Source organism: Fistularia commersonii, chromosome 23 (assembly GCF_037954325.1).
Source record: "Fistularia commersonii isolate RoL2024-O1a breed Wild chromosome 23, RoL_Fcom_v1.0, whole genome shotgun sequence".
NCBI lineage: Eukaryota > Metazoa > Chordata > Actinopteri > Syngnathiformes > Fistulariidae > Fistularia > Fistularia commersonii.
The window spans coordinates 9415716-9431794 of record NC_141306.1 but is presented as its reverse complement, the minus strand read 5'-3'; the positions used below and the strand labels follow the sequence as shown (position 1 = coordinate 9431794).

Here is a 16079-nt window from a genome sequence, read left to right as displayed (position 1 = left end):
AAGGAGAGCCTGAAAGAAACACATGCACGAGGAGAACAATATATTGTGTTATTTTGCACTTTGCACGATTGCCATTTTTGCACGGTTGCAGTAAAATCCATCATGCTGCTATTGAATTATGTACTGTATACTGGCTTTTTTTCATGCCTTTAAATCAACTTCATTTACTTCCCTGCTGTTGTATGATGTTACTTACTGACTGTTTTTTGCACTAAACCGCATAGAAAACCCTGCAGCTTCTCTCTATATTCAAATTCGGATGATATATTTTTATATTTCAGGCTCTATGCTGTGAAATCTCTGTCTCGCTTTCACCTCAGATTGTATCTGCATGCACGTTATACCTTCTAGTTTAATATTTATTGTTTCACTTTTGTTTTTAAAGCCTTGTTTTCCCCGCAGCTTCCCAACGCCGCCACCATTGGCGTCAAACCCTCTCAAGTTAACAGCTGATGTTCAGAAAATCCGAGTGGATCCTCGTCGCCGTAAAAAGGGATTAACATTATCTTGTTTCAACAGCATCTTTCAGTCAAGACAAATATCATTTAGCCGTCTATCTATTTATCTTTCACGCAAGACGAGACGGGTCTCAAAGACTCCTCGGAATGCATCAATCCTGCTTTCAAAATTGAATTCACAGTGAGCGCGGCCATTAAGCCGTCTGTTTCTTCTGAAGTCCGTTGAAAGTTGCATCCAGTTGCACAACATTTTTCTGCCCGGGGCACGACTTTTTTCACAAACATATGCGGATTTGGATGTAGTTAATTGGGAGAGGAGCGCTCGTCTGTTTTACGAGTGGGAGAACTAGATCAACTGCATACGACCTGGCATGGTGAATCAGGCGAGTCCGAAATGTCACCTTGCTCATTTCCGTTGCCAATCGGCATGTGTGGGAAAACAAGACGTGGTCCCTCAAAAACTCAATTTTGCACGCTGGAAATGTGCTCAAAATGTTTATTCTTCATTGTGACATTTGTGACTCCCGATACCGGATGGGTGGCAATCGATGCTTTGCATTCCCCCATATCTCTTTAAATGAAATACACAAAATTTGACATGTTTCAGCCGCTCCTTCTAGAAGTCACCGCAGCCGATCATCTGCCTCCATCCAACCCTCTCTTCTGCATCCTCTTCTTGTATCTAACTTCACATCCTCTTTCCCTTCATCTCCCTAAATCTCCTCTCTGGTCTTCCCCCAGGCTTCCTGTGTTTTCCTCAGTGTTGCCGCATTTCACCTCTGTGTTTTTCACCTTCCCTTTCTGATATCCCTTCCTCCCACCCGGCCTTTGTCTCCGCCCGTTCTAACCAGCCAATCGCTCTGTACCCTAAATGCTTAAAACCGTTCACCATCTTTATCCCTTTTTTATCACTTTTTAACTAAGAAATCTGACTAGTTGTATGGGATGGTCAACAACAAGCCTTAAGCATGAGTCCTTATCCTTTATCAGTTATTGATCATGTAGATCATACTCAGAGAAATGCATTAACCAGTGATTGGTGCATTTTTTTTTTTTTTTTTTTTTACCAAACTATACAATTGTCGTTCGCTCTTCTTTTGTCATGTATTTATTTTCGATTTTGCACAATGGCTCCAGTGAGAGATCCAGTGCGCAGCCGCGGCTCTGTTTTCATCAATAACATTGCGATGTGGCCTTTGTTCCCGGTGGGCGTGGCTTCTGCCCGGAGGGGGCGGGGCTTATGCACGCAGGAGGGGAGTGTGCGTGTCTACGTCACCGATCGATCCTGCCTGTCAGTGTCCGAAATCCAACGTACCCAAACTTTCTTCGCGGACCCTCCGGCACCGAATGGCAGCGGGGGCGCGGATGCCGAGAGAGAGTTCCCTTCCGGGCGTGTAATGTTGGCTCCGACCCGGTGTTGCTGGCGTGGCAATAGAGGTTCTTGGAGGGGGGGCTTTTTTTTCGTTTTGTTTTCGTCCCCCCTCCGCCTCCTCCTCCTTTTCCCTCGGGGTCGCACGGGGAGAGAAAGCCCACTGGGCTGTAACAGTTTAGCCGACTTGCTAGCTTAAACGTCAAGTTGGAGGAAAGTGGAGAGGACGGCGGCTGGAAGGGGAGCTAACCCGCCCACACAGACCTATGCGACGGCTAACAGGTAACGCGGCTCTCCTTACGCGTCCCTTTCGTTGAATGGTCATTTTGTTCTTTCTCCCACCCAGCCCAGCTCCTCTTGTCATAGCAGCAACGGCAGACGTAGCGGTTCTTTTTATAACATCTTACTTCTCCTTTTCCCACCCACTTCCAGACGATAAAATAGACCCAGACCGCGGCGGATTCGACCGGCGGGTTCGTGATGCGGTTCCTCCGCTCTACGGCTCTCTAGTCTGCGAAGCGAACAATAATATCCGGGCTGCCGCCGGTAGAGTGATACGTGTGTCTCGTTGAAGAAAAAACGACTACAATGCGGAACTCTTTAACAACAAATAGAAAAAAACAATACAAGTCCTTTAATGGAAGAGTTAAGAAAACCCAATGTGCCGGTTGTTGCCGCTCCGAGATGCACAATGCTCCCGGTCCCCTCGGTGTCCGGTTCCGCCGGATGCTAGCTCGTCCGCCTGAAGGCTAACGACCCAAACGTGGATCGGTGCCGCGGCTCAACTTGCCCGGCGGAAAATGTGCGACACCCCGCTTGGCGGGGGGGCTGAGCCCGGTTGAACCACCCGCACGCACCGGCAAGTCCAGTTTGCCGGTCTGCAGTGCGTTTTGTTCCGGTGGGCGGGCGGGCTGGCTGGGGGTGGGGAGGCGGTGGCTAAGCGCCACCCGGTGACCGGCGGGGAGAGGAAATTGAACCGCTTTTTATTTATGCCCGCTCGATAAGTCACGGGTCACGGTTTGCTGACAGCAGCGGGATGGCCGGCGGGACAAGGTTAAACGCGGGTGACGGAACACCCCCTCCCCGCTCCATGCTCGACCTATGCGGGCTGTCAACCGCAGTGAGGAGTCACCGCTTCCTCCCGCGGGGCGGCGTGAACCAGCCTGCCAGGTGAAGAGAAGCCACTGAATTATTCACACACACACACACACACACACACACACAGCATATGATCACTGCTGCTCCAGGGGATTGATGGGGCTCCTCCGAGATTCATCTGGCCTTGAGCGAGAAGTATTACCGAGGAGATGCATTCACATGGAGGGAAAACCTATATTCCACTTTCCTGTTCTGTATTTTAGCCATGATTTGACCCCATTTTGTATCAAAAACCCTGTCCCTTGGGTTACACTGCAGTATATGATGCATGCATGACGATACATTTTTTCCTCCCAAGTAAAAATAGACCTTAATGTAGGCTGCATGCCTGAAGTGTCATGTGCAACCCTGTGGCCAGACAACACACAGAGGCCTCCCTCCCCAGAGGACATGTCATTTAAAATAAATTCCTTTTTCTTTTCTTTTTTTTGTTTTTGCACAATTGCCGGATCTTGTGAAAACAGGTGGGTTTTAGCAGCTTACACGTCCCAAGTAGTTTAATTGGAATTATGGGGCATTTGTTTCGTCCGGAGTCCACAGCATTGCAAACCCTTGTATGTTGTAATACCCATTGTAATCATACTGTTGTCCCTGTGAATTTTGTGCCCATTCAGTTCCAGCTTGATGGTTAGTTATTTTTGAATGGGTGATAGATGGACGGTTTCTCTTCAGTCACACATTCCTGGTCCCTTGCTAGAGTCAGATGATGATGCTTGTGAGCTGGAGATATATATTTTGCAAGCTGCTTGCAGTGCCATGACTTCGAGACCTTTGTCCAGAGTTGAAAAAAACGCAAATTATCAGTAGGTGCTTTATCTCCTCTTTCTTTTTCAGGGCCAAGGAGGCAAAACAAGAGTCAGGGAACGCCAGCCTAACTCAAAGACACCCAGCGGCTCAGAACAGGGTCTTAATGTTTCATTCTGGAAGCGGAGCAACTCTGGAAAGCGGATTAAAGTTTGAGAGGTTCTATTCATTTTCAGTCTTTGTTTGTTGTGTTTTGCTTTGTGATTTTACATGAATGAGTTTTATTTTCTGTTTTTGCACTCACACCAGTATTCAGCCTTGTGTCGAATCACAGCATCAGAGTAAACACACTTCTCTTCTGTGTAAATCGCGGTGGACGTCGGTTCACAGCCCTCTGCTTGTTTTTCATCCGCAGCTCCACTCATCCGTCGACGAGCGTGTTTTGCAAACGGCGATAACACTCGAGAACATGGACGTTAAAGTCTAACATGCGCGCAAGTTCAATCCTGAATGGTTTTTTGTGTAAGTCACTGGTTAAAGTCCAGGCATGCGGTCTCTCCCAGCCTCCGTCCGGAGAGCTGAAGCGGTTGCTTCATCTCAACAATCCTCTTTTCTTTCCGCGCCCTGCCTGTGCTTTCTTCTCAGGGACATTCAGTGCGTCCTAAACGACCCACTGTAACCACCTTGCGAAATACACAAACCAATGCTGACTTCTGGTTTGTCAGCATCGGCAAGCTCATACTCGCTGGGATGGCCGACACTCATGGATCATAAGCGTCCACCTGTTTCACACCCGCGCCTCACCGCCCCCTTTCCGGTCTGTCACCTGTAGGTGAGTGATGGAGACGAGGGAGTTGACCGTGGTCGCCGGCAGCTTCGTGGGCTTCCAGGTGCTTTTCTCCGTGGCCAGTCCTTTGCTCTCATCCGCCATCTCACCGGGTTATGGACGGTTGGCTCCCACGAAGCTCACAGAGTGGAACTCCAGGTATGGTAACACTGTAAAGTTGGATGTATGTCCTGACATCTAAATTGTCTGTCCTCTTTGGCTTTTTGGGAATCAGAGCTCCGGTGTTGTCTCACAAATACTCCAGCTGTGTGTGTCGTTATAAAACAAGAACCTTATCCCAAGTCATTTTTTCTCTCTTGAATTTTAAACAGATCGGTAAAGGTATAAACAAACTGATTGCTCCACCGGGTCAATTTGAAATCGGTGGATTCTTCAGGGGGACAATATAGAAGTCCGTTATTTGCATTTTTGCTGTCGAGTCAACGACCCTGACAGACCCTGCCGCCACCGGATTGCACTTTTAAACTGAATTGTGCAACATGCAACACTCTGCATGCCCGATGGGACTGTGCTCCGTCACTCAGACCAGACAAGCACTCCCAGTGTACACTCATTTATCTCCCCCACCCCCGTAAACGCTGCTCGATCAACCCCTTGAGCAGTGCTTTTTTGTGTTTCGTTTTTACTCGCACGTTCAAGTGTTTCCGGTGTGTGTGTCCTTATTGCACGTCAACCTTTTAATTTATGTATTTCAAAGAACGCGGTGCACACTAGAAATAGGGTCTGATATAATCTGAGAGAGCATTTCAACGCCATTCTGCATCTGTGCTGATGCTATTGGAAAAAGCGTAGCCATAAAGCTTTATACTATCAATGAATCAATGAGACATTATTATACAATTGATTGATTACAGTGATATTGCCTCATTTATGTTATGTTGGATATGATGAGTCATTAATTTGACTTTACAGGATAGTCTTTCTGGTGGAGAATAGCATTTCTGGTAGATTTTTTTTTGGGTCCTTGTTTTTTTTTTTTAAATAGTGTTGCGAGATCTTTTACCCACACTCAAAAAGTAGATCTGTGACGGTTCACCATGGCAACACTATATCAATATTAAGACACCGAGTGTAATAATTATGGAGCCGTTTTTGAGAATTAAAACGGAAATGTCAGCCTGACTGTCTGACCCGCCGTAAAATTTGGTAAAAATATGCGCCGGTAATAGTTGTATATGTGTAATATCAGCGTCAATCAAAAATACTCCGTAGAACTGAGGCAGTTACGTTTTTTTCCCTGTTTGGTCTGTCACTTGTGTGCGAATCAAATTGGTCTCAGTTGGTCAAACTGCGCGGCACTAACTTACCATGTTGCTCAGTATTTCAGGGTAATTCAGCAATCAATCGGTCGTATCAGCTTTATATCGATATTGGGAAAATGGCAAGATGACTCAGACTCTTACTTTGAGCCGTGACGGTGAGCCCTCTGAACCCTGACTCGTCCGATCAGACTACCATAAAGATATTGGTTTAAAGTAATTCTATCGTCCATATATTAAATATATCACATTTCTTGGTGAAGTTAAATTTCCTAGTGATTCATTGCCTTGATGGTTTTCTTGTATAAATAGCCGAACGATTAAAAAACAAGAAGAACATCGAATCACATTTACGTCTATATCTATTCAGTACAAAATCCCGTGGTCATGACAGCCTGACATATATGACCTCCACCATCTCTGTCGCATCGACCCCACCGATGGGGTTCTGACCAGCTCAGCATCGTTCCTCCTCAGCACGCCGGGGATTCGCAGGAACGGTTCGGGTTTCGAAAGGGGGCAGGAGTCGACATGCGGTTGCATAACGTCCCTCACCGGGTACCTGGTTATTAGATTCCTGATACTCAATGACCATCCTTTCTTGGAACTGTAGTTTATGACCAGAGAGGACTGCTAAACTAATGAAAAAGCAGGAAATTATTGTTGACCTTTTGGTGATCTCCTGTTGTATAACCCGCCTGATCTTTGTACGCGTGTGCGAGCATTCTCGTGTGTGTTTGTTTTAACTATTGACTTAAGCAAGAGCGGAAAGGCTTATTCATAACAGCGGCTTTTTTTTTTTGTTGTTGTTTTCATAGAACAGATCACTTCAGTGAGAATAATCAGTTGTAAGATCTATCTCTCTCTCACACACACACAGAAGATTCCAGTTTCTACATAAGCCGAGCTTAAAGACAGTCCACTCTCATTTTTCGGCCTGTGCCGACTCGTCCACTCGCACTTTAGCCAGTAGCCGCTCATAATCAGGCCAGCAGCTGCGACCCATAAACAGGAAGTGCCCCAGAGGCCGCGTGGGTGACAGTGGCGTCACTGTGGCTGTGTGAGAGGAGCAGCGAGGGCCCAGATGGACACTCCAAAGGGCAGGATTGATAATGTGATGTATCGGGTTCAAAAAAAGGAAAACGACTCAACAATTGGACGCATCACAAGACAGCAGACTTTTCCCTTCACCTCTGACCGTTAACCTTAACCTTCCCACCTGTAACTCTGCGTATTGTTTTGCCTCTCATCCAGGTTGGTGTCGACGGTGCACGCTCTGATCGTGGGGTTGTTCTGTTTGTACATCCTGTGGTTCGACGACGCCGTCAACGCCAACCCCGTCTGGTAAGGTGCACACAAACTGGGGGGGGGAAGCGTCAGGGAGAGGGTCGCTTTGGATTGTGTGGACGGCACTATGGGGACGGGGGACGGGGGGGGGGGCGGTCACATGAGATGATGAAGATTTGAGGTTTCGGGAAGGTACCGCCTTCTCTAGATTGAAAGCGTTGAAGTCCAATGTGTCAGCGGAGTCTCGGGAGACTTGCGATTCAGTAGATTTACCACTTGATTATTGTCTTTGCTGTTGTGCACTGGCTCGGCCAGTGCTGAGCGGGGCCGTTCGCCTCTCTGGATCCTGAAAAAAAAAAAAAAAAAAGAAATAGAGAGAGAAACAGAAAGTCTGATCCCGATTTCTCCCCCGGCATCGCACACATTCACTTTTTAAAAACACCCTCCATTTCATTTCATGTCTCCCCGTCGCGCCCTCCTTCCCTTTTTACCCCTGTTTCGCTTCCTCTCTGGCTGCAGCAGACAGACCAGAGCCCTACTAACAAGGCTTCTTTTCATAGCAAACAGCAGCAGCCTAGCCGCCCCCCCCTCCATCACCCCCCGCCAACAGCTCCTCTCAAGCCTCCTACCGCTAAGCTGTTGTAGCAGAGCCTTCACATCTCTGGCTGTCGAGTCAATGCAGCGCACCACCCTCTCTCGTATTGTCTCTCTCACTTGGCTGTGGCCGGCATCGCTGATGGAGCAAAAAAAAAAAAAAAAAAAGGGGAGCGAAAAGAAGAAGACAGAAAAAAGCAGCGTGTGTGTGTGAGGGGATGGAGAGGCTCCCTCGCTCACTCCCTCCTCCTGCAACCACTCTTTATCGGCTCAGCGCTCAGGTGCTTTGTGTCTCAACCCTCATCCCTTCTTTGTTTCTCTATGGAAGCTGGGTCCAGTTCCCATCCCCGTTTTTTTTATGTTTTATTCTCCTGAAAATACTGCATTACGGCACTCCCGCGCTCTCAGTTCAACCGTTGTAGGGGGCCCCCTGTCTCTCGGTAAATTTCTCCGCTCAGAACCACCACCGCCCCCCGCGACAGCAACATGCAGCCGATCCCCAGCAGCATCTTAATGCCCTAAAGCTCACGCCCTTGCAACACCAGCGTGGCGAAAGCATTAATTCGCCAGTCAATCTCATTGTATAACCACGTTATAAAGACCTGTCCACACAGCAGTATTGTTCCCCCCCGCCAGGGACGGAGTGGCCGCTTCTGACAGTGTGTCACTCTACGTCAGCTGCTCCTGTAATCCATTAAGTTGTCAAGCACCGTGTCTGACTGCCCTCGCCCGTGCTGAATTTCTTTATTAGCGTTTCCGGGGGGGGGCTGGAAATGACTATGATTCGGGCGATCAAATCGCATCAATGGCGGCGGGACCAAGGCGGAACCTGCCAGCCTCTCCACGTATGCGGTCAGAGGTTCGGTTCACAACGGTAGAGAGAAAGAAAAATCTGGGACTTGCAGTTAGCGTCAAGCCGCTGAGCGACAGGGGAAATTAAGAGCTACAGAATCGTTGAAAAATGTAAACCCAAGTCTGGTCTGCTAGCATTTCAGATCGTAGGAAGGAGCAACATTTTGTTTAAAAAACAAAAAAAGCCCGGGGCCCTTGCTGACAGAGGAAACCACTCGTGGCTCAGGGTGTGGGATGCTGCTTTCATGTCTTGTGACTCCCGGAGCCGAGGAGCTCTGAGGACAATGAAGACGCGGCGCCTACGGCAGGGATTGCTAATTGTTATATACAGACAGCATACAATAACTCCTTATGAGAAATCACCGTCACATTTTACTAAGAGTTGTAGGCGACGACCAAAATATACTCGGGCTACTTTCAGTGAAACAGGAACATTAACCGATTTAACACACCTACAGAGGCGACGTAGCGAGATGCTTTTTAAAAGACTGAACAGTCTTACCTGATTTCCAACATCTCTGCTGGAATATAACCACCATCATTCCTCAGGCCAATTAGCCAAACCCCGCCAGTATGTAAAAGGATTTGCCCCGTGGGCCTGGGTCTGACAGCCGTGAAATCCCTCCGAGTGTCCGTGCACGTTAACACGATTCCACGGCGGCAGGTGTCGGTGGAGCCTCGGCCACTGGATGCGGACTCGGCGTCCCCGCCGACAAGACGCCCACAGACGCTGTCATTGTTGGATTTCTACCTTGGCAACTTGGTGACTTGGCACACCCAACCCACGCGACACAACTCAGATTGTGTTCAACAATTTATGCATTCAGTAGGCCGGGTTCATCATGGACGGGTCACCAGTCGATCAGCGTAGCCATTCACATGTCGTCTATAAACATACGATAATTCACCCTCTCATTCACACGCCATGTAGACACACACCCATTTTCACTCTCCCATCGCCTTCATTCACATTTCACTGAAAGACAAAACCACCTCCCAATAACACATTTCCTCAAAATTTTGCAAAATCTCGTCGGGAAAAATGACAAAACAGGAACCGCTTTCAACAGATCCTGGCAGATCGGAGCCCATTCGGCACAGAAATCACATCGTGTGTGCGTGAGGGGTAAATTCCAGGATGGCCTCAGTGTCAAACTCTAGATGCGTAAAATACTTTGCGTCTCTCTCGCTCATCGCTCAAACAAGTAAAGGCGGAAGCGTGGGTTCGCTCTATGTTTAATGAAGCGATCCTATCATCCACGGGCCATCGGACTTTTGACAGCAGGCATCAGTTCAGCCGCGTGTTATCCAACCTCACGGTCAGATCTGCCGTATCATTTAAGCGCAGGTGTAAAGTGATACAACTGATCGGTTATCAGGACGTGGAGAGAAAATAAAAGCTGGAGTATAATAAGGGAAGTTGAAGTGTGAGGTGGAATGATTAGACTGTGTCCGATAGTCGCTTATTTTTCGCAGAAAAGCAAGATGATAGTGCCAAGATTGCACTTTACAGCTGTGAGTCCAGGGGTCACTCGGTTTGTAAGGTGAAACCGCATCAGGAGAGTGTGTGTGTGTGTGTGTGTGTATTTTAGTGTGCAACTATGTACTTTGAAGGTGTTGGCGCAGAGCCGTGTCACATTACATCAGCAGCCCAGCCGGTCAGGTGCCACACAACACCCGGGTCCGGTGTCCGTTCAAACAAAAGATGCCCTAATTATGGGATGTCACCGGCACGCGTCTATAAGCCTCGTTTATTATCACAGTGACGCCGATATTCTCATCCGCTGATCAAACACGCACTGATGTCCCTGTCAGTGCTCCTAAATACAGTGAATCTTATCCAGGGATGTTCAAAACCATCATCAAATTATTATTACGGAGAAGCCGGAAAAGTTTTCCCGTTTTGTCGTGAAGAGTCTCCCGATCCTCTGATTCACACGCGATGTGCACGGCGTCCGTTTGCACAGGGTTTTTGTCGGACACCTCTCACACTGCCGTCACTTCTGCTCCACAGGGGCGACCCCGGCCTCGTCAAATTAAATGTAGCCATCACTTGTGGTTACCTGCTGTATGGTGAGTTCTTTTCAAAGTGTGTGTGTGTGTGTGTGTGTGTGTGTGTGTGTGAGAGAGAAATAAATAAACTTGAATAATGACAATGCAGTGGACTGATCTGTCTGACCTCTGCCTCCAGATCTTGTGCTGCTAGCATGCAACTGGAGTACTATGGGAGACCGTTTTTTTGTCTGCCACCACCTGGCGGCGCTCTACGCGTACGGATACGTCCTGGTGAGAGATTCGGGGGAGAGTCGCCACCGCCGCACTCGTCCTTTTCCAGATGCGGCACAAATCACTAAACCCTTCCCCTCTCTGTGCTCTGGCCGTTTCAGACACGCGGCGTGCTCCCCTACTTCGCCAACTTCCGACTAATTTCGGAGTTGTCCACGCCGTTCGTGAACCAGCGGTGAGTTCTCCGACCTTCGACTGCCCCGGTTCTCTGTCTCTCTTTCTGACTTCTTTCCCGCTCGTCTTTTCCATCCAGATGGTTCTTCGAAGCGCTCAAATACCCACGCTCGCACCGGCTGGTGGTGTTAAACGGCGTGGCCATGGCGGCGGTCTTCTTCCTGGTGCGCATCGCCGTTATGCCGTCTTACTGGGCCAGCGTGTTCGCCACCTTCGGCACGCCGGACTTCGAGCGTCTGGGTCTGGGAGCCCAGGTGGCCTGGATCACCTCCTGCGTGGCGCTGGACATCCTGAACACCATCTGGATGTACAAGATCACCCGCGGCTGCTACAAGGTCCTGACGGGAAGCAGATCCCGAAAGGCCAAGGAGGAACCGGAGGCCTCGTCTTCCTCCGAGAAGCACGCGAACAACCACACAGACTGAAGAGCTTGAGAGCAGAGTAACACCAGGACTAGCGCAGAGGGGTGGGTGTGTGTGTGCGCGCTTGTGTGTGTGTGTGTGTGGGGAGGGGGGGCAAAGCCTCTTCACCTGCTGCTGCACCATATATCCCGTCCATCCAGAACCCCCCATGTAGCCCTCGATCTTCTCGAGGATCCCAGGTGACGCCCCGCCGGTACGCTTCTGTCTCGCAGGTAACGAAAAAAAAACACACACAAGCACACACTAATTTTTTTAAACCCTGCCGTCCCCCGTCTCATCCGCCCCGCCCTCGCCTCCCACAACCCCCACCCCCCCGCACTTAACTTCAGCCAAAGCCCAATTCTCTGAAGTGCCTGTGAGCAACAGGAAAAGCAATAAACGCGGAGGAACCGGATCGCAGAACCCATCAGTTTGGCTCACTCGCTATTGCTCCCGGACAACAGAAGGCTTCTCCCCACCCTCGCCCGACCGCCGCCTCTTTCATACACCGTCCTTTGCGAAGACCCACAGAGTGTTTGTGAATATACAGGGCTCTTGTTGTTTTTTTTTTGGAAACTCCTCAGACCTCACAAAGAGCGGAAAAGAAGAAGTAGAAAAAGAAAAAGAAAAAAAAAAAAAGGAAAACACCGTAATGCCTCTTCTACAGTCTCACCTGCTGTGGCCTCCTCGTGACAAGAGAGAGAGAAGGAGCAGATAATCCCCATCGGGACACGACTGGTTTGCCTTCAAAGTATTCACATCGGCGCTTTTTCGTTCCCCGCCGTCTTTCGCTCTCTTTATTTTTGCACATCCGCCCCCCCCAAACCCTCCCCTCCGGTCGCCTTTAAACGACAGAGCATCCGTCCGAGCCGCACCGCGATGCCACCGCCAATCCAGTCCGCAGCGTTTGGTTTTGTTCTACCTCCCACACCAACACCGCCTCCCTCGCCACCGGCTTTCACAAGACTTTCACCACAGCTCACACACACTCTTTACTGTGAAAAGTGAATGTTGGTCTTTTTTTTGTTTGTTTTTTCTCACCGCACACATTAACTCCGATGCATTGCATCCCTGTTTTTTTTTTTTGTTTTTTTTTTGCGGCACTTTTAAGAACTCACTGAGGAAGAGGTGTGGGGGGGAAGGGGAGGGTGGACTTCCCTGTCGCAGTCCCTCTTCGTCACGGTGCTCTAACTTTTGGCTGAAATTCAGCAACAGGCGCGCTAGCAATACCCCACTATCAGCTTCCGACAACCCATCGGATCGTTCGGAATGTATAAATGTAAACGCAGTGTGGCGACCTGCATGTTTTTTGATTCTTTTTTTTTTTTTTCTCGTATGTGTAAAATCATCAACGGTCACTTTAAAGCATGGTAACACTGACGGCCCGACGTGGATGACCGACATCGACGATCGCGCGAAAACTCCCGCATGGAGGGGCTTTTGTCTTCCAGAGCAGAAAAGTCCTACGCCTCTCGAACCATCCTATGTGCACGTACCCCAACGTCCGACCCTCTTCTGCATGCCTCCGTGTCCACTCAGACCGTTAACTATGCAGGCGCCCGTTCTGTCCGCCAGACGGCATCAGCCGCTAACGGCAGAGCCGGCGTCGTCCACGACAGACAGAAACACCAGGACGCGTTTCCGATTTTGACTTTCGAAAGGTATGTTTACACTCCACGCGCGAACCCTCGCCCCTCGTCCTCCAGCTAGGTCCCCGTTTCCGGCCGGTGCCGAGAGAGTTTCAAAGCACACACTCCCCCTCCGCCGCCCCGCAGACCAACGACTGACCTCCTGTGTTTCTGTCTGTCTCCGCAAAAGGCGAGGCGTCAGTCTCCCGTGCCTTCTTCTACTCGGACGTGGACGTTTTGATAAGCATGTCCTCTCTTGCTAATCAGCGAATATACTGTCCCTTTATTTACTCCTCTGTATTACACACGTATACTCAAGCCTATGTATCTTTTTTTTTTTTTTTTTTAATAATAATCTGCCTGCACAATAATTAACCCGGCCAAGTATTATAATCCGAAACTGATGGGAGACCCCAGAAAGTATGTGATTTTTCTTCTTTTTTTTTTTCTTCGTAGCTCTTCTCAGTACAGGGGTTCACCCCCAAGAATTGTGGCATTAAGATGAACTCATGGTGTGTGTGTGTGTGTGTGTGTGTGTCCGTTTGTGTTTGTGTGTGCGTATGGGGCACAAATGGTTATCAGAATATATATTTTTTGATCGACTCTCTCGTTCCTCCCGAACTGGAAGCTGTGAATCACTGAGCAGTAACACCGCTCGGTTCGAAACTCGAGTTTGTTTTTTTTTTTTTTGTTTTTTTTTTTATACACCTGTCAGGGTTTTCTATAGTAATAATGCGCCCTGATGTTTGTGCTTTATCTCGCCTGTAAGACTTCTGTGGGGAGGAAACAAAAAAAAAAAAAAAAAGAGGGAGGGAGAAAAGCAACGGCTGCTATCGTAAGGCCGAGGTGTGCGTCCGCGTGACCGATCAGGTTCGAACAACCGCATTGCCTTTGTTTCTTTTTTGTTCGGAAGCCCGCCGCAAAGGAAACCCCCCGCGTCCCCGCTTCGTCCAGATGGAGGGGTGAACACGTTTTAGTCGACTTTTGGTTTTAACCCCCCCGCTTCCCTCACCGTTTGCCCCTCCCAGTGCCACTGACACCCCGGTGGCCTTGGATTCCCAGAGGACGAGGTGCGACGTGTAACGACGGAGGACGATTTCCGTGATTCTAACTGGAACGACTGCGAACCAACTGGTGATCAACTGTCTTTTTAACAACGTGGCCTGATTTATTTTCTGTTTTTTTTTTTTTCTTTTTCTCGCGTTACTCACTTGTACGTCCACAATGCAATGCAAACTTCTCGATTGTGACCTTTTCTTCTGTCGTTGATTTGTTTTTTTGCGGTTTCCTTCTGGAGATTTTTATGTGAACGGGCCTCGGCTCACGCCGGCCGAGGATTACTGAGCGGACGGCCGCGGCCGTCTTTATCTACAGTGATCATGTAGAGATGAAATCTGAGATTTACTTGAACACGTTGATCTTCAATAAAGTTGAAGATGAGAAAAGTTCTCTGAAACACTTCACTTTTGAAAGTTTATTTATTCAGTCGCGTTCAAATGTCATATAAAGCCATTCACCCACTCATTCTCACCTCAACCATTCTCTCATTTGCATCATCTAGAGATTCGCGATCATTTCCATGTCTGGAATAGTGTCTCCAGTGAACCTCCTGCATGTTATTGGACTGTGGGAGGAAACTGAAAACCCAGAGGAAACGAGACCCCACACAGAAAACCCCCGTCCGTCCGTCCAAATCGAACCAGGGACCTTCTTGCCGCCCCTGTTCAAGGTTTGCGCTTTATCATTATTTGTACCTGTCGCAGTGCAAACAGACTTCAGCGAAATGATCCGCAAAGGAGTAGGACAGTAGCAGCTGAGTCCAGCTACTGGCAGCAGCTTCCCCTTGGCTCCGTGTGTGTGTGTGTGTGTGTGTGTGTGTGTGTGTGTTGGGGACGTGATGGAATATTTATCAAAAAAGGACAGGCAAAGTACACGCTGAGAAATTTTCATCTGTAAAAAATAAAAAAAGACTGGCGTTTGGCTGATTAGCGACGTTGAAAAAGCATGAAAGATCTGGAAGGAGGCCACAGGAGGACTGATTGAAACCATCTCCTGCGTTTGTTCGCGCGTGCGTGCGTGCGCGTGCGTGTGCGTGTGTGTGTGTGTGTGTGTCGGTCAAGGGGCTTGGTCAGAGTCTGCCTGAGGAACTTTACCAAACATGGTCACGTAACAGAGTCAATGAAAAGTTCCCCCCTGCTCGCATAGTGCAAACGCACGGCGTGGACTCCTGCGCTCGCCCACGCGGCGTGGATGCCGTCGTCGCCTGGCCTTCGCGACACAAAATCCACCTCTGCTAATTATCCGGCGTTGGTTATTTAACAAATGACAAACACGCGTGCGAGGAAATCCTGGCGCGGGAGATATTTTCTCCTTAATGAATTCATTTCTATAAAAGTCAAGTCTGGGTTTTCCCACTTTACGAGCTCCCATAGTGCGCTTTGAATTTGTTTGTTGACGGAGACGTTTATTTAGTAAGAAATGGATTAAAGGGTTATGGTTTTATTTTTCCGGAGGGATTTGACTCGAATAAACTTTGGAACTTTGGACGTCAACATTCCAGTCTTTTAAGAGCCTATAAACAGAGCCGTTGCTGTGAGGTGTTTAAACCCCCCCCCAATTCGGCCGGAGGTCGTAGATTTTAAGGTAACTTGATAGCAAGCTAGCAGCTAGCCGCCGCCGCGCACCCCCGCCCCAAACATGTCCGTCCACCGAAACGCTCAAAAATGATCTGACCTTTCCATCCTCTCCATTCATTCGTTCATTTTCAAAAATGCTAATCCCGCAGTCGGGACCGCGGTGACGCCGCAGCCTATCCCGGTGCTCAGCGGGCGAGAGGAAACACCGATTCACTCTTTCATTCGGAGACATGCAAACGTTCTCTCTATCATTTACACTTCAAACAATCGCTTTAATTCATACGTCATATACAGGGACTATCGTTCACTATTTCATCGGCATGTCATATGGAGGCCTGCCGCTATTCACCCTCTCATAAAGACGAGCAATCGTTCACGCTCTCATT

General features: G+C 48.8%; 1 protein-coding gene across 1 annotated transcript; it reads left to right on the top strand.

Annotated features, from left to right (window-relative positions):
• The first annotated feature begins 1396 nt into the window (after positions 1–1396).
• On the top strand, positions 1397–14518 carry tlcd4b (TLC domain containing 4b). The gene is made up of 8 exons (XM_086170966.1): positions 1397–2109; positions 3820–3948; positions 4562–4714; positions 7090–7179; positions 10583–10641; positions 10760–10854; positions 10956–11029; positions 11108–14518. Exons 3-8 carry the CDS (start codon positions 4569–4571, stop codon positions 11451–11453), a joined length of 810 nt encoding a protein of 269 aa, XP_086027092.1. The 5' UTR covers positions 1397–2109; positions 3820–3948; positions 4562–4568; the 3' UTR covers positions 11454–14518.
• The last annotated feature ends 1561 nt before the right edge of the window (positions 14519–16079 follow it).

Bases quoted from the DNA above. Each gene is read 5' to 3' on its own strand.
- tlcd4b (XM_086170966.1), top strand. From the start codon at position 4,569: ATGGAGACGAGGGAGTTGACCGTGGTCGCCGGCAGCTTCGTGGGCTTC. The intron at 4,715-7,089 runs GTATGGTAACAC...CCTCTCATCCAG, and splicing joins CTCACAGAGTGGAACTCCAG to GTTGGTGTCGACGGTGCACG. The intron at 11,030-11,107 runs GTGAGTTCTCCG...TTTTCCATCCAG, and splicing joins ACGCCGTTCGTGAACCAGCG to ATGGTTCTTCGAAGCGCTCA.